The following is a 19,479-nucleotide window of genomic DNA, read 5'->3' on the forward strand; positions in this document are numbered from 1 at the left end:
GTCCTTTTGCTCCGACAGACAGCCAACCTCTGGCCAAACAAAGCCCTTCTCAGCAAAAAACAGAGGAGAGAAGAGAGAAGAGAGGAGAGGAGGGGAGAGGAGAGGAGAGGAGAGGAGAGGAGAGGAGAGGAGAGGAGAGGAGAGGAGAGGAGAGGAGAGGAGAGGAGAGGAGAGGAGAGGAGAGGAGAGGAGAGAGAGAGAGAGAGAGAGAGAAGAGAGAAGAGAGAAGAGAGAAGAGAGAAGAGAGGAGAGAGGAGAGAGGAGAGAGAAAAGTAAATGAGAAAAGTCAATGTTCCTTCTTTCTTTTTCTCCCTTGTTATCCTCCTTATGTTACACTGCCAGCTCACTGGTACACCCACCTCTGCCCTGCCAGGGTGGGGGAGTTAATTCTCCACCGGTGTGGGCTCTTGAGGCAGTGGAGCCACTCCTTCCCCCGCCACTGGCCCAGAGGCCTCTGGTGTATGTCTTGCTGTTGTTACTGGCTCTGGCGGTGGTGGCTGGCTAAGGATTACCTGCACTACATAGTCCCTGGAGATGTTGAGTTGGTCCAAGCGGAGCCTATCTGTCAGTGGCCGACCTGAGAAAAACCAGCGTTGGGTTGCGGCAGGCACGCCCTCCTGGTTTTGTAGACGACGCTTCATCATGCCCACTGTGTCAATGGAGCGAACCGCCAGCTGGAGGTCGCGACCTGTGGAGAGCCGCAGCCGAAGCTGGCACTCGCCTCCTGAGCTGGGGTCACTGGCACTGCCTGTGGACGGGTCTGCAGCCCCAGAGTCCGGATCTGAACCATCAGGCTCGTCAGAGCGCTCTTCAATCATGTTGACAGGAGGAGAGAGGCAGTAGACTGGTAGTTGATATCGATTTCCCAACTCATCATAACATTCAGTCAGAGCTCCTGGAAGAACAGAAGAAAGCGTCAAGACATTATAAATGTTTTGTTTCCCCACAACTTACAATGTTTGTTTTCACAGTTTTGGCCATCATTCAAAACATTTATAATAATGTTATCAGACTCACTGAGCATGTTGTGGCCACAGAACATTGCCCTTAGAGAAAGAAGACTATTTTAACCCAGGTAAAACAGCTTACATGATGTTTTTCCACTGTAAAAACTGAAGAGAAACATTATGCTGTAATTACCTACTGTATTTGCCATAACTACTATATGAATTTGTATGCATGATAATCAGTATTATGCATCTCACATATACTGTACATAGTGGAAGCTATTACCCATCATCTGGAGCAGGTTATAATAACCCACATACTAATACAGAGAAAACAGTGTGATATGTGGAGGTAAATATTTAACCATAAACTGTGAAAGACAGCATTTAACAATGTTTAACAATTGTGTTTAATGTTTTTAAATATGCATTAACATAAATGTGCTTATTGGCGTTTTCATTATTGCATTCATAAACCAAAGTCACAGGTCATTGTTCCATTGAACAAGACCAAAAACCAATTCATATCTTGCTCTGGGAAGATGAAATGGAGAAATGAGAGTCAGACTCATGTGGAAAACAAAAACTGAGAGGTAGAAGCATCAAGTGAAAGCAGATGAAAAGTGTATTTGTTGGGAGCACTAATGTCAAAAGGCATATTTTCACTGCTGACTAACTGATAGACTCACTCAGACACTGAAAATAAAGAATTGAGGGGAAAGTTAGCTATTGTTAAGAGGTCATATTATTCCACAAACAGAAACTTGATACTGTGGTATTCGTGGCAGGGGAAACCAGGGGTCCTCAAGGGGATTTCAGACAGGTCCCCCTGCATAATAGTTTTTCCACTGGTATTCAGATGTGAAAACAAGAAAAAAAAAAAAACAAAAAAAAAACAACACTATTGTATTGTGGTAACGTATGCTCTTATCACACTTGCTTTTTAGTTTTTTATCCATAGGAATAATAGTAAAACTGGCTTTTTGCCACCATTGTTTTGCCTTTTTAAAAAGTTTTGAAAAGATGGTAATGATGTTGCCCCTGAAAAGTTCAGAAGATAAGAACTAAATAATTTATGACCAAGAGAATTTCCTTCTCTCCACAATCATTTTTTGGAAATTATGCTTAAAAGGTCATTGCACCAATCATGTTGTTTTATGACTGTGAGGCACGAGCCATTTGTGAGAGCAGTGAGTTCTGTGGTAAGATTGAGATGAGTCAGCTAAAGTCCACAATGATCCTCTTGATGATGGCTGTGGTCAAGGTGAAAACATTAAGGCCATACTATGCCCCTAGTGTTGGTCTACAAGAGTGAATGTGAGAGAGTGAGAGGCAGAGAGAGTGATCTTGACTTAATTTGTTACTGCAACTCTTTAGTAATGTGGATAACAAGTTCACAGCACGAAAACCCACACAGTGTGAAAAGAACTACAGCAGCAATATTTCAACCCCATAATATCAAATATCATTCCATATTGTGAAAACACTTTAAACAATATGTAGATAATTTCTGCATATGCAACCAAATAATTGACACGCTCTGTTTTTGTCTTATAACGGAAACACCAACATGTGCAAGCAAATCAAAGGTTCAAAGGTCACCATGCTCTGGCACGGCTGACCTTTCAAGGGTGTAAATCCGCCTTAAGACTAGTTTAATTACAAGGGTGTTCAATTCCTTTCATGTAACAGAGACAGATACAAACATCACAATAAGCATAAATGCAACGCAAATATTAAATGGGGTTTGCTGTAAATACATCTGTCTGTATATTAGTTGCTTTTTTTCTATTCAAGCTGCCTCCACTTTAATGTTGTGAAACTGCAGAGTGATGACAATGCCTTTAGTTGTGGGATTTATTTAACAAGCAAGAGTTCACATTTAAAAAACATCCCTACAAGGAGGGAGACTTGAACCGAATCATAAAGAATAAATTCAATCACCATAGCAAAAAACATTTGTTTACATGAAACATGCTTTCTTGCTGGCTCTAGTTTTCTGCTTTACAGAGACACTTTGACTGCAGATCAAACTGGTCTCGACTCTTATTATATACAGTGAAAAATAAGCCCATCAACCAAGTGAAAATTCTCCATAATGAATGAAGTTTTAAAACCCCTCAAATAGATCAATTTCTGAATAACAACAACAAAAGTCTCCACTATATAATACACAAATGCAGTATCTACTCCCACACTAACCGCATTTCAGGATGGCAAAGTCGGCTGATTAGTCCACCACTTTGGTCCAAACTGAACCATCAACATGTTTTTTAGATTGCCACAATATTTGATCCAGACATTAACAACCCTGAGGATGAATCCTACTGACTTTGATGATCTCAAGTTTTTAAACTGGTGCTACCATCATGTGAAAATGGAGTAATAAACCAGAAGCTCATTCATGCATCAACTGACAGCTGTGAGCTCCCACTCTTGACCCTGACCATCTCCAACTAGTCAAAAGGCCATGCTAAATTCAGATGTTGAACATAGTAAAGCTTAATGCTACTTAAACTTTTACACTAAACATCAACAATGACAATGTATTAGCTTGGATATTAACATTAAAATGTAACTGTTACTGTGAGTTGCTTACTTTTTTCCACTGGCTAACATGGTAATATATGGAGTAAGTCAGTAAACAACAATCTAAACGGGAATGGTTAAAAGCAAAAAGGGGACAAAAGAAAATCTGAAATGAGATGAAATAATCTGGATCTGACCATTACCTTAACTCTGGCCTTAAATACCAAAAGGGCAAGCAGTAAACTGTGACTGGTGAAAACACTGGTGAAAAAGTGATCTGGCTGCTCTTTGGGCAGGAGTGCTGGTCGAGCGCAATGGTGATGTAAGGTCAGGGGAATCTACAGCTGCAGCCCAGCGGGACCTGAGCTGACCTGGCCAAACTACTGACAGGAATGGAGCAGGATAAGACACTGACTATGTTTAAAAGCACAAACAACATATTTGTTGGTCATATAGAAAAATCATTTTTCTCATCCCAGTTGCCCTACAAAAAGTATAAAAATGTGCAGGCTACAAGCTAACCCCTCAGGAATAAACTGTCTCTGATAAACAGAAAACAGATTATAATCCCAACAAGAGTACTAGTGATATTTATTCACTTCAAACATATAACCATATACCCATGATGCTAGTGTGGTAGGAGCTAATGGGTACAGTATAGACCGCAATATTTTTATCAGAGCAAGCCAGTCATTTCAGCCTTTATATAGTAAGAATTAACATTCACTCACCATATAAAATTTACTTCAACATGCAAATCTGGAAAGGAAATTTAAGATGCCACCATCTGGACAAAAGTCCACAATTTACAACAACATTTTAAAAAGAGAACTATAACCTTTCTTTTTTCAGTTGAGGTAATATAACTCCAAGGTGAGATGAATAAGGAAGAAAGATGGTGACATACTTCCACAAACAAAAAACCTGATCAAGCAGCCAATAATTACCATACTGAATGTGGCTGAATTTGAAGCATATCCTTTTTATTGACTTGTTATATGAGAGTGCTCTCGAGTGTGTTTTTGGAGATGCACTAACTTTAGTACACTTCTGTGAGTGATTACTTCATTAAATCCCACTTTCAGAAGACCATGGACACACCCCTTTTCATTCATTATTTATTGATTCTTTCTCCTGTATATATCTCCTAATGGCCATGTGTAAGCTCTAAAATGTGGTCACTGATACACTTTGAGGTTCTTCCATTGCTTTTAACTGCAGGCTGAGTATTGCATATCCTTGTAATTAGTTCCATATTCACTAAAACGTCAAATATTGTGCAAGACAGCAAAAGACACAGCACAGAAGCAACTCAGCAAACACAAATGTGAAGAATAGTGTGGCAAAACCTACTTCCTGTTTATGAAACTTCAGCAGTATATGAAACTACAGAGGATGTATAAGACACTTCCTGGGGAAGATTTTAATGTTTAGCTTCTCTGAAAATATTAAAATCAGACAGATGGCCCCTGAGTGGTAAGTGCTAATAATCTGGTGGCAGGAATGTATGTCATGACCTGGAAAAGCCATCTTACAATTTTTGATTTTCTTATTGTGGCTTGTAGGGCCACAGATGTATTAGCTTGAAACAGTATTTCATGTAGAGTAAAACAAAAATGATGAGGTATCTTCTGTGTATACCACTGTGGAAAAGTATATTACCATGTGGCAGTGTGATGCTGGCCCCGTCGAGGATGGCCTGAGCCAGCAGGTGGTCATTGCTCTCAAAGGCACTGGCCGCAGCCCGCAGTGCATCCCAGATCTCCTTCCGGCCCTCGAATGCTGGCGCCGTATCCCAGAACTCATCTCTCTTGCTGCGCAGCTGGCCTTCAGTCATCGGGTAGTCACTTTTCCATTTAGGCCGCTCTCTCTTTAGGGGCTGGTTACGCCCTAGAGCCACTGGGAGGGAGGACGGGAAAGAGTGGAAAGAAGAGATGGCAAGAAAAGATAGAGGAATACAGGAGGGTGGGTGGGTGGTTAGATGAAGAAACCAGAAGAAAAAGAGTGAAACAGAGAATGATCATGAGGGGGGAGTAGATAGGAGGAGACAGGAGAAATACAAATGATAAGAAACAGAAAAGGAGGAGAAGGAGAGAGATGAAAAGGTAAGAGGATAAGGAAATAAAAAAAAAATACAAACAAACGGGCATGTAGGAAAAAGAAAGTAGGCAGATGTGAAGTGGAAGATGACAGAGAGATATGGGTAGGGAGGATTATAAGGAGAATAAGAGATGGAGAATAAAGGAAATGACAGGAATTAGAGTTAGGATTTATCTGAAACAAAGCATCAGTCTTTTAAGAAGCACACAACTAAACTCCGATGACAGACAAAACAGCAAGGAATACACACACAAATCAGAACTGAAGCTTGAAGTGTTATATTACTAAACCCAGATAAAAGGTTGGGGTTATAGCAGTGCTCCATCTGCAGCAGAATTGCTGATGAACAACACCATCTGGATCACCACCGAAGGGGAAGACAGGTACAGGACAGTGTGTACTTGTGATGTGTATACATGGTGAGTACGTGTTTGTGTGTGTGTAACAGACATGGAGGAGAGGACGACGATAGATCAAGGTGTTGAGTTACACCTGCTGCTGTACTCTGATTATCACAGCCCGTAACACCAACATTCAATGGACTGTAGTAATAAGACCTCTAACTGACTGACAGTTCTCACTCGCTCTTTTTCCCTATTTGGTTGTGTATAATGCCATAACTTGCCTCTACAGTAATTAGCGCCTGTTAAAAAGCGTATTCTCTTTTTAAAACGCTCATAAAGCCACAACATTATGGTATTTATTTAAGGAACAGTCTTGAGGGAAGACAAATTTAGATATATATATGACATATATAAACAAATATTAACTGATTTTATGTTGTTCTACAAAACATCTGGAGCAGATCTTACCTTTTCGATGAAAGCAGATAATGTAAATTAAAACCATTGTGAAAAAAAAAAACATTTAGAAACTGCATGACGTTTAGTCATAGTTATTGCCCTGCAATACCTGCCTGTATTCCTGCTTATCCTGTTTGTTTGTCTGTGTTTGTAAACTTACTTTCTAGCTTCATGTGTCTACTCAAAATGTACTAATATACCATAAATATGTAACAGTATGTGCTACAACTTTATATAAATTATAATTCTGCACAAACTAAATGACACCTGCTCTGGAGAAATCATACACATTTAAATGTGCTCAGGTCTAACTGGTGTTTAAGCAAAAACTTAGGTACAAGCTGCTGGTACCACACCTTTACGGATAGGTAGCAAGCCAACAGGTCATAAAAACTAATGTAGATGCATAAAAAGGCTTTAAGAAAATCCACTTCTCTAAGTTGTTAGTGCCCACTCCCCACACCATGCCTATCTCACAATCTGTGATTAAAATAACTCACACATCAGTAGCAAAAACCAGGAAATGAGACCACAAAACAGTATAGCATAAATCTGCATAATTAAAATCTCTACAGGTATGTTGCATAGATGATCATACATGTTATTGCTATCTCTCTTCCCACTACTCACAAAACACTGAACTGCTGTACCAGCTCAAATGTAATGCAATAATAGCTGAAAGGAGTCGTACCCTTAAAATATGTATTTTATATAGATTTTAATCCATAAAGCCATATTGTACATGCCACTGTGTGAGGTACTATTGCCCCATAGCATTGCTTGTAACTGCAATAAACCTGCAGCATTGTGTGTTATGTTTCCAATCTGCTGTGCTCAGTAGGTGGACAGCAGGGTGCTTGCAGCTGTCAGGCCACAAAACATAACCACAGCCTAAGCGGCAGTGTTAAAAACATACTTCCTTTATCAAACAGCAGCCCTGTGAGTTTTGACATCTCCTGCACTCTCTCCAACACTTTCCAGCAGCAAACATGCTCCCACATCTCGCTCATAGCTACAAAACAGTCACAATAAACACAAAAACCCATCTGCAGCCTCAAGTGCAGCTTGCATAGAGTTAACAATAAGTTAGAAGCAGTCTGAGGGTCGGGGCACAGCTAATTGAAATCAGACTGTCTCTCTCTTGCATGCCTTTGCCGTCTGTGACCCATATTTGTTATGCAGAAAAGCTAGCAGGCTAACAAGGCTAGGCTTTAGCCGGCTAGCTCAGTCAACACCAAAGAACAAAGGGAGGCAGCGTCGCCCAGTAAATATGCCCCAGTTTGTAAAGTGGCGAGCAGACATTTATCACTTCGAGGCCCGCTGTGTGGAGGGGGATACCCGGGAGTGCCGCCGTGTCTGTCCCCGGGTCTGTCTGGCTCAGGTATACGGGAGGAGAACAGGACCTACAGCCAGGACAACATGTAGAAAGCCTAAAGGAAGCCCCCCACCTCCAAAAAACCAAGCGTGCAAGGACTAAAAGACGGAGATGAGCCTTGTAAGTTACCTCCAGTGCCGTCCGAGTTCTCGTTCAAGCTGCCCGAAGAGTCGTGGTGGCTCCCCACACAGCCACCCATGGGTGTTTCGGCAGAGCAGCCGGGCTACGTAGCTCACCCCCCGGCCCACAGCTACAGCTACATTCACCAGCCCCTCTCTCTCTTTTTCTCTCTTCCCCCCCTTCCCTCCCCTTCTTTCCTTCCTACCCTCCCCTCCTTTCCTCTCTCCTCGTTTCCTCTCGTCCTCCCTTTCCTCCTTGCTTCCTTCCTCCTCTCCTCCTCTCAGCATTGTCCGGGCGCAGCGGACATCATCTTCCTCAGCTGGGAGGAAGGCGGAGAAAGAGACACTCGCATCGTTACAAGGTGACCGAGAAGAAAGAAGAGAAGAAACAGAGGGAGGAAGAGGAGACAAAGGAGAAGTGCAGGCTTTAAAAAAAAAAAGATGCCATCTTTGGGGCAGTAAATTGTGGCTTTAGGCTGTGCTGTGATGTTTATGTGATGTTTTGTGTTCAGCTGAAGAAAACACATCAAATTACTTGAATGGCCTTGAATGTCAAGAAAGGCCAGCTGCCCCTGTGGGGAAATAATCACTGATCTGGGTCTTTACTTCAGGGGTTAAACCATCAGTCCATTTTATTAGGATTTAACACCCATACTGCCAACTTTCTTTCATAAGCACAAAGTGCTGTAATAATAATAAAAGTAGGATTTCAGTAGTTACTCCTTTGATTGTTCAAACTAACATGCATAATTTATAAAATCTGATTTTACAACACTATGAAATCTGGTGCTAATAATATCTAGTTCTGTTCTATTTGATTCTACTCTATTTATTTAACAGGATTTCTGTTTAATGGTCTGTTTGCTGTCTATGTTATTCTCATCTAGTCTAATCTTTGTTGTTCCATTGTACTTGCAATAATTAATAATAATTGTACTCTCCAGTATTTGTTAACAAACCTTTGTTGCATAGGCTTTTCATATTTAATGGCACAACGAAATATAGTTGCATTTGTGTTTTCTGTTCTGCTCTTTTCTAGTCCATTATTCTCTCCCTGGTACTGCACGTTCTGTTCTGTTCCACGATCCTACTTGCTGTTGTAATCTTCTCACCTCATGTCTGCATCTGTATGCTGTAATGTTACACATTCCTGCCCGGCCACTATCTTTAGGACTCTCCTGAAGAGACTTGAGGGTAATTTGACACAGCAGCACAGATACACACAGCCACTCACATGGCACACACAATAGCAATGGGATAGCGAGTGTAATTTTACAACAGAGCTGTCTGGAATTACAGTTATTTCCCATCGCTAGGCAGGTACTGGAAGAAGACATGTTTATGCAGGTGAGAACGTACTCGGAAACCTATTTGGGATTGTATGCATGACGTGATATGACGTAGCAAGTTTCTAAGAATACATTTGACATGTCACTGCATACTTTGTGGTCAAGGTCATCAGCAGAATCTTCTGTGCTGTCTTCTACGTACCGGCTCCTGTTCTTGCCGCAAATGGCTGTACTTTGTTCAGACTATATTCAGGTGCTTTCCTTATATGTTGTGAAAACATTTTCCTCCTGAGAATCAGTTAGCAATTCATTTGTGTGTCGCGTCCTCTTGAAACATGACCAGTGATTAACTCAGACTTGCAGTAAAATGAAAAAAGAAATGTGCAGTCCTCTGCTTCTGCATGGCTCAGTCAGTAGATGGTGCCGGAGAGTTTGAACTTCAGGCTGAGGTAACCTGGGCGGACAAAAACACAGCGTCTGTCTGTGTGAGAAAATAACAGAGACACTGATGTGGCTTTTATTTTAGTGTGTGGTGTAGGCTTAAAGGTCAGAAGAAGAAGAAGAAGAAGAAGTACTTTATTAATCCCCAAGGGGAAATTCAGTTGTTACAGCAGTTATTAAATTTGAGATTATTTAAATTATATTGATAAGTAGCATCAGTTTGAAGATTTAGTGTAATTAAAGATGATTACTTTTTGTGGCAGCTAGTAAAACCTAAAACACCTGCTGTACTGTAAATGAAAACAGTAGTGTCGATAGTGATTATGTCTAATGTGACATCTACATTTCTGCTGATGTATTTGGTACCAGTTACATGCACTTTACCTGAAAAAGACACACACGCACAAAACATGGATGTGATGCATCTGATGAAAAACATGACACATTTTCTGAAAGCAGAAAATTGCGAATAGCTCTGGTGACTGAGGCAGTAATTGCTCAGCAGTCTGTTTCTGCAGGTATCATTTTTCAGGCTGGAAGAAAAGATGGGATGTGCAAAACAAAAGAGCCAGACGTTTTCAGACATTGACCCACACTCTTTGCTCTTGACAGACTTTTGAAGTTGACTCTTTTTTATCTGGCACTTCGCTCTAATCTCTGTCTCTATTGTTTCTTTCACTATCTCCTCTCTTTCTGTTCCTATTTATCTTTTTCCTTAGCAGTCTCTCTTCCTTTCCCTGCTAGCGAACAGAACAGCTGACACAGAGGTTAATTGGCTTGTCATTGATCTATTGTAACCGCCTCACTGTTGCATTGTCCCAAAATCTGCAGCCTCACATTTTGGCTTATTATTTATCTGATGCTGGGATTTTAAGTGGCCAATTTTCGGACTATTTGAAGATATTCAACTGTCCCATCTGTTTTGAAGATTTTGGCTGCCATCGGCTCCATTGATTTACTGTTATCTGTCAAGAACCACCCCTGAGCCCAGACCTATAACCACACAATGTATTCAATGATGACGGAGACTGGGCTGCTCGGAGCTCATGGACTCGCAAACATCCAGCCGCGTGTGAGGGGGCGTGTGAGGGAGTTGACAAATGGCACATAGTTGATTGTCTTTCATTGATTTACAATTACCTATTACTCCACCCCACCACTGTCCAATTCAGTCCACTGTGTCACAGTTACCTAATAACAAAGGGAGAAATAACGACTGGATGGAAGCAGAATGAATACAAAACATTCAGATTGTAAGAGATTCAGGTTAAGTTGACCATGAGAATAGAAATGCCATCTTGCCTTTTCCTATTAATTCTGGTCCATTTTCTGCCAAACTGAATCTTCCTGACTACTTTTATATCACATTTATGATCTTGAAATGCTTGTTTAGTGTAAATGGTGACAAAAAATGCATTATAAATATCATTTGCATTAGTGTGGCTATGACCTCTAATCTCTTTTGTGGACCTTGTGTGTGCATTTGTAAACATACTTCTATTTGACATATACGGTAAATGTTCTAAGCTTAAAAGTTACAAAATTACAAAAACCAAACTAACATCCTCAAGAAGTTGAGACCATTTAGATCAAGCAACAAGAAAACTCACTATTTTTCTAGAGAAAATCAAACTGATTATCCCCCATTGGACTAGGCTGAGGTCTTCTCATCATGTTGTATAAATCAAAACAGAGATGATTCATCAAACTAAGTCTGTGGATTTTTCAGACAACCAGCAACTCTTAGACATACAAGAAGACTACAGATGGTCATGAAGAATATAACCATCTAGCTCACCCATCTACCATCTATATTATAAAGAAGGGTTTAGTCAAACAGACTCAAACAGCAGGCAACAAAACAACAGAAACAACAGATCAATGAAGTCAGAGCAGCCGAATGTTTAATTGTTGAAAGAAGGCCTAAGGCAATCCAAGAGAGCCACACAATAAATGAACACCATAAATGTATATGTGTTTTTTTGCTTAGTCTTTCCTAAATTGTGGATAATTCAACATGACTTTCTGTTTACACGATGATATAAGAAGCAGACATCCTGGTGATCTAACCCAGAGAATCCGCTGACGTTTTCCTGCTTCACAAATTAAAACAGAGTTGATTCATCACACTGAATTTCTTTAGAGAACTGGCAACTCTCAAACATATGAAAAGAATTTCAACAATAGACAAGAAAAAAACAGGGAGTAAGTCCAATTCAACTACTATGCATAAGGCCCATTCCTAGGTAATTCTTAGCATCTGTGCACAGACTGATTAAGCCCTATTTTTTTCTTGCAGATGCTTTTTGTGGAAATGTCCAGACTTTACAGGAACACAGATGGCTGTATTATTAGAAGATGATAATACATGAAACTAGTGAGATATAAAGCTGGTTGAGGTTAGAATGACATTAGCCAGAGACTAATAACCTGAGAGCTACTCTGACAGAATTACAGGTAGATGGCTGCAATGGGAGACGCTGATTGAAGGACAATAATCTGTGTAGCACTCTATATTCTTAGATTTTTATGATGCTCATAAAACTTATCATGCAAAAAACACAACTTGTACCACACTTGCGAGATAAAAAATATATAACATCCTAAAGTATGTGTGGCATTACTGTATGTTGAGGGGGCGTAGAAACCTATGGGGGACAATGTCTGAAGCCAAATACAGGACAGTTCTTGAGGAGATCCTGCTTGTAAAAACCACTGCAGCAGCAATTCATGTTCCAACACGACAAATGACCTAAGCATCCAACTATTTACACTAGACACTGGCTTTTGAAGAAGAATGTTAAATGCCACACTTAAATCCCTAGAAATCTATGGAATGACTTATATGATGTGCAGTTCACTGACAATTGTCTTGAATTCCAGTTGTGCCCATCAAGCTGTGTTCATTGCTAAAACAACAGAAGTTTCTATGGAATCCCAAAACAGATGAGTTCTTATCAATTTAAAGAGAGGCTTAGATTTTACCTTAGGTTTTTTGTAGAAAGTGCGGTCAGAAACCTAAACTTTAATCCACTTTGAGCTCAGCCTGCAGTTTGAAGCAAAACTCATGAGTTAACTTTTTTTTGTAGGGGAAATGCAATCTAATGGATTCTTATGTTATCAGTATTAATATCAACATGGACCTAAGCCATGAGACCATAAGAAACCAAGAAACCGCAGTATTAATATATCAACGCAACTATAATTGGGTCTTAAATGATGATAATTACTGTGGAAAAGATTGTGTCTGACTCAGTTTCACAAGTGGAGGAGAGAGGAATGAAAGCAGAACTCCTCTTACTTATTTTGGGCATTACTGCTGCAGTACCAGTGGCTGCATATATTAAATCATTCCAGTTCCTATCTGGCTCTCTTTTTGTTGTTTGCGTGTGTGTGTGTGTCTATGTTTGTTGGACAAAACATTGGGAGGAGAGGGTTTGAGTTTTAGCTTATAGAAGTGAAGACTTTTTGGGAAAGTGAGGACATTTTTTGCCAGATCTCATTTTCTGACACACTTCACAGAGGATTAAGACACTGGTTAGGGTTAGGGTAAAGGTTAAGTTTAGGGTTAGGGTTGGGGCCAAGTATTTGGTTGCAATGTTTAAGATTAGGATAAAGCTCTAAGGAAACCATTATATCAGTGAGTATTCTTTACAAAGAGAGCTGCAAGACCATGTGTGTTTGTGTGGCCCACACACAGATATGACTTGTTACTGTAAAGCAAACTTATATGAAGATTTGTCTGCAGATTTGTTTGGCTGGAGGTGGCTTCACTTTCTCATACCACCTGCTGTATATGCTTCACTCGCTCTATAAACAACTATAATCTCTCTTGATATAAACACAATGCATTCCACAACTGTGCATGTAACCTTACAACTAGTGCATCACTGATGTCCAAGACAAATCCTGTTACATAACTACACTCCTCTGGCTTGTGGTTTTGGGCAGTGGAGTGTTGTGACCAAAAAAGGGACCTAAATATCTAAGTCCTGAAACAGCCAATGAGCCAAACTTGCTTTACAAAAGGGCCAACAAAGACCCTGAAATATGTTAGAAAGAGTATACAATTTTCATTTAATTATGTGGCCAGGAATATGTTTTTGGGAAATCTTGGTAACAGCTATAAAGGTTTAAATACAAATATATATTTTTTAACCACACTAGTAGCATAATTTTGTAGGATGCAAAGTCATCTCAACAATTATGGATTACTATGAAATTTTCTGAAGACATCTGTAATACCAATTTGCTCAATTTTTATAATTGCAGACGTCCCAGCATGCATTGTTAAAATTCTCCAGAGACTCTTTTATTTTTGTAGCTTGAAGAAAACAAACATCATAAAACCTGGTGTGTACAAACATAATAATATTAATCATAGTAATAATGAGAATATGTGTGAATACATACTTTACCAAAGAGGTTGTATTAGTTATGTTAAAACTGATGTTTAAGTTCAAAGAACTACAAAAAGGATTTCGACAAATTTGAATAAATAAGATAAAACTTTACACAACAGACCATTTTAAATGTGCTGAGATAGACTTGCAAGTTTAAACAAGCAGTTCAATGAATTCCAATCATTCCATGCATCCATTATCAATACCAGCTTATCCTTCAGAGTCACAGATCAGTGGTGGTGTTAGAAGAACATATTGCATTGTTTAGCTCTAAAATGTAAGGCATACCTTCCGTTCATAAGATGAAATGAGAAGTTAGATTTTGCTTTATGCTGTTTATCTGTTAAAATGTTAATGCATGGTAAACCTCACTAGCCACAATGTTAATTATGAATCCAACATGTTACAGAGCATGCTGTAGAGAATAAATAAGGTCTTAAAACACACAGCTGTAATCAAAGTTTAACCACTTACAGTGATAAATCCACATTTACTTTGTTTAAGTGGCTGCAGAACTTGTGGCAAGAATCCACATGATCAGCAAAGCTTCAGGCCCAACCAGCAAGAAGACAAATAGCTGTGTTGTATATCATTATATAACAATTAACCAAACATAAAGAGTAATACTAAGTACCTTGATGACATTTGACTGACCTCAAACACTTAGATAAGTAAGAATAAGATAACTGTTTTCTCTGCAATTGCCTAGTAATCAAATAAAAAGAAATTCGAGGAAGTAGTGCTAGAACCCATGTGTGAATGTGTGAATACAGTATATGGCATTGATGCAAATTATATGAATAAAATATATTGTGGTAACAGTGGTAACTACAAAAATGCCTGGCAACTGAGGAATTGCCCTTACATCGTCAATGCACTTTTTATTACGTATGATTCATATGATGAATGCCCTCCTTTTGTAGATGCATTTTTTCTCTTCTTACGTATGACTACTTTGCCAAAGTGCATGTCACAGATGGATTTCCTCTAGACAACAAAGAAATGTGATCACAAAGTGAGCCTGAGAAACCATACACGCTTGTTGGGATTATTTGGAAGCAATGTCAGGCAAATTAGATTTTTCTGAGTTGTCTCCTAATGTGTCCCAACATGATTGGATAGTAAAAGTCACACTGAAACGACAACAACCTCAGACACCGAACGTGAATTAAAGTGGCTCAACAGTGCCATGTTTCTCAGTCTGCCTGGCTAAGAAGGTGTCTAAATGATGATCTAATCCTAATCCAATTAGATCTGATTGGGTCTGATGTAATGTAATCGGATACTGTTAATGTGCAATGATTGGATTTCTTAGAGTAGTGAATAGTTGGATTGTAAACACAAGTGGCACTTTAGTTAGGTTGACATCAGCCAAGAATATTGAACAATGGAACAAACACCTGAGCTGAGATTGGTGTTTATTTCCTCAGTGTGAGAAAACTGTTAAAAATGGGAACTAAAATACTTACAGTTATGATTTGGTAGCCCTTATTTTCTTGTCAAAGAGACCCTCTTTTCAGTCAGACTAGTGTGGAACACACTGCAAAGACTAGGGTGACAGTTGCTAATGGGTGGCCTGATGGAGCTAAACATGAACCTTATTTTGTATTAGGAATAATGAAATGTTCCATGAGTCAAACTCAGTGTCAAAAAGTATTTGAAGAACAAAATATAATTGGATTTCAACTCAGCAAAAAGTTCATCCTTTGGTTTAAGGTCAGATCTCTGTTGGACGACACACGCAGCCAAAAGCACTTGGCAAATAGGATCCAGGCCGACAGCAGGACAATCAGGAATATTTACCTTCCTGTGCTTCTCTGGAACTGTACCATAGACACACACACACACACACACACACACACAATGGAAACATAAATTGAATTAAAACATTTGTAGTCTACAAATACATAAACATACACACAGTGGTTGCAATATACACATGGGAAAATGCATTTACACACAGACATACATTCTTGAATTCACACATGCATTCTGTTGACCTATACTGTCAAATCAGCTGGTGTGACACCATATGTCACACTGTGGGCAGAACTGAAACTGTTGCCGGTGCACTACAAAAGCCTGTGAGAAGCTACAGGCATGCAGGAAATACCCAGGTCTCCTTTCAAGAACAGGGAAGTACAAATACACACACGTGCACGCACACGCACCAAAATACATTGAGCATACAACCATGACATTCAAACATATAATCCATGTTTTATATTCAAGTACAATCATTGTGGTTTGTTTTGTTGAGTAACTCACTGTTCAATGGTCTCTACATTACAGTGCGTGGTGATGATGTTGCTGATTAGATGAATTAAAATGTACACAAAATGAAATGAAATGGTTTCCTGTGCCTCTTAAGCAAATGAAATCACCTCTATTTATTATTTGTTCATTATTTTTGATTGGTTCTCGCATGAAAATTATTATACTCTTGGCTCCTTCTACATGGATAAATTGCTGACCAGAAAATACTATTCTCATTTTTAAGTAAAGCAAATGTTGTGCATGTTAATATTTTGATTTTGTGCACACAAGATTCACCTGCAACAACTGCCAAATCTGACATACAAAATAATCCAAAGAAATATAAAATGTACAATCAAAAGTTTGTAAATCTATACAGAGGGCATGGGAGACTGAGAACAGTTTGGCTTACTGCGCTCCACAACGTTAAACGGGCTGCTAGTTTGGTTGATGTTTTGGTTTTGGTTAGTACAAAGACTTCTTGGGGTTTCATCTTCTGTCACGTGAAAGGCTGTAAACATTTACAGGTTCTGCTTGTTCTTCACAGTTCCCACAACCTGAAGACGTTATGTCACATAACATGCGTCACCTAGAGCTGGCATTAGCACAAATATATAATATATAAATATAATTTATGAGGGGTATTAGAGTAACTAGGGCAGGCATACATATACACAAAGTGTGCTGTGTACCCAGTGATAGTTATAAATTAATGAAGAAAACACATAGATTGGTGCCAAAGGCTTGGACTGTGCGTGATGGGAACAATAACTCATTTCCAGTGGTACAGGCCCAAAATGCCCCCTGGTCAAAGCTTCCTGTATTCGATAGCAATAGTATGTCCAGCTACTCACTGGGGCAGTGTGTGCTCACAAAGAATGACGTGTGAGCCACATAGTAAGGTTTTATTTATAGACCCAACCTACCAGAACTGACCAGTGCGGTGTTGAGTCATATTGTGGTTGGACAGTGTAGTGTTAGTTCCCGTAAATAACGTGGTTATTTGGCCGCAACGCCTGGTTCACACAAGTCAAATAGTAGAGTACAGAGGACTTATGCAAATTGTAATCTGAGATTTTTGCTAGATGTGAATAGTTTTTTCTTCAGTGACAACACAACACACACATCAGCACTTTCAGTTTGTGGAAACTGCTTTTTCCCTGTTGCACAGCAGTCAGTAATTTATCTGACCTAGGATCCCACTTACACTCAGGATTTCTCTCCTTTATGCTCATGAACATCAGAGCAGTGACTACAGTATAACAAGGGAAGAATTATCCTGTGCAGTGTGCTTTACTTCCAAGAACCAAAATATCCTTTAGGCTCAGAGTCACAGGACTCTTAAAGAACCCTTTTGAAACAGCTCACTTGATGTCACAGGCAATACCTCACGGCACACAGATAAACACTATTGCAGCCAGAACTGTAAATTATAACCAGAGGTTAAATTAGTTTGTTTCTTTATGTGTCTCCGATGCTTTTTGTGTGTGTTTTCCTTCTTCTTTACCTCTTTCTCTCCTCTTCTCTTTCTGTCTTTGTTTGTTGCCACTGTTCAGCGAGGACACTTGCATTGACGGATTCTCTCAAGGACAGCCAAACATTTTGTAATGTCTCTGTGCAAACAGCAGTTCACTGTCGGAGAGCAGTCGCTTTGGCCACACATAGAGACGTGCATACACACAAACAGATGCACACAGGCATGCATACAATGTGTTAAACTGAGAAAGAAGTAGGAAAGCTGCCCAAGAATGTTTATAACCTTGTTATATTTAGTGTCAGTGAAACTCTAGTGCTGTGTTTGATACCCAGATGAGCTCAGACTTTACATTCCTGTCTGCTCTTGTTCATCTGCAACTTATCTTTGTTTCTGCAAAATACAAAACTGATCTTATCAATGAAGAAACATTATTGGGTTTAGGTGTTGTTTTTAGACAAATGAAGGGCTTTTCTACAGTACATACAACGACAGAGAGACAGGGACACAGACAATATCTTACTTTTTTTGACAGATGTTGGATGAGCTTCAGGCAGCAACACAAGTGCATCATCTAGAAACTCTGTGATCATAAAATATACTTGGCACATTTCTGTAACACACACATTCAGAACATTGTGTATGTGTGCCTTTTTTATTCTGCATAGCCAGCATGTGCGTGATTTTATGTGTGGAAATGTGTGTTTATTATAATACATGACTTAGAATCTGTGCTTGCATGCATGTGTGCATATGTGTCTTCATGCATTTGCAAGATGTACATTATAAGTGTTTAACTGTACATTTGTACATCTATCATAATTATGCAGGTACAGAAGCACAGCCCAGGGAGTCTTTGGTTTGGTGTTCAGGGATTAATCTATATCACTGCATCTCCCACTCAGTGTCGGTGTGTGTTCTCTTGCATTATTGTTCCTATAATTATGCATGTAAATGTTTGTTGTTTGTGGTTGAATGATCACACATGACATTTACAATTGCCCTAACAGCAACAACCTAACAGCAAGATAAAAACGCTGACACCCACAGAAATGTTTGACAGAGAAGTCAAAATAGAAACTCACATGTTGAAAAAGCAGGATGTGAAATATTTCAAACATTTAATCAGTTCTACAATACAACTTTGTACACAGCTTGAGTGGTAAACAGTGCGCTAGAGAGAGACAAGATGTGTGCAGGAAAACTTTAGTGGTGATTGCATCATCTAATAATACCCATGACTTTAAATTAGCCTTTTCAATCTTGTGTAAAGCCATAAAACAAAACATTACCACTTACTGCTACCACTCAGTTAAATGCTTCATTATGGTATGAATCTGTTTTCAGAGGAAATGAGCCATGAAATTAAGTGTTCAGAATTCAGAATAAACTTTTTTATGTAACCAAACCACTAAGGGGAACTTTTTTCACATGATGTTCTAAAACCTGAGACTTGTGATTTTTTTTGTTTTTGCTGCCACTTTCTGCATATATAAGATTAAATGGGAACAAACAATAAAGGGAACAACTCGTATACTTAAGTAATGTTTAACTAAAGCATGATTCACAAAAATGAATGCAGGGTCATGAATTCCTTGTATTAATATGATGCCAGATTAGCTGCCAGCCAATTACACAAAGGTTCATTACAGATCCATGCATTTGATCAGGTGCTCCATAACCACAACAGAACCTGTTTTCATGACCTATAACCTATTTATAATTATGCCACATTTATAAGCT

General features: G+C 39.3%; 1 protein-coding gene and 1 long non-coding RNA gene across 2 annotated transcripts; one reads left to right on the plus strand and one right to left on the minus strand.

The window, feature by feature from the left end:
* Window positions 1–189: 189 nt before the first annotated feature.
* On the minus strand, window positions 190–8,055 carry ubtd2 (ubiquitin domain containing 2). The gene is made up of 3 exons (XM_026329395.2): window positions 7,884–8,055; window positions 5,139–5,375; window positions 190–895 (listed from the first exon to the last, which is right to left on the minus strand). Exons 1-3 carry the CDS (start codon window positions 7,951–7,953, stop codon window positions 384–386), a joined length of 819 nt encoding a protein of 272 aa, XP_026185180.1. The 5' UTR covers window positions 7,954–8,055; the 3' UTR covers window positions 190–383.
* On the plus strand, window positions 7,287–8,588 carry LOC113143615 (uncharacterized). Its single transcript, XR_003297050.2, has 2 exons — window positions 7,287–7,874; window positions 8,159–8,588. It is a non-coding gene; the product is annotated as an uncharacterized LOC113143615 (long non-coding RNA).
* The last annotated feature ends 10,891 nt before the right edge of the window (window positions 8,589–19,479 follow it).

The sequence above is a fragment of the Mastacembelus armatus genome, chromosome 14, assembly GCF_900324485.2.
Source record: "Mastacembelus armatus chromosome 14, fMasArm1.2, whole genome shotgun sequence".
Taxonomy (NCBI): domain Eukaryota; kingdom Metazoa; phylum Chordata; class Actinopteri; order Synbranchiformes; family Mastacembelidae; genus Mastacembelus; species Mastacembelus armatus.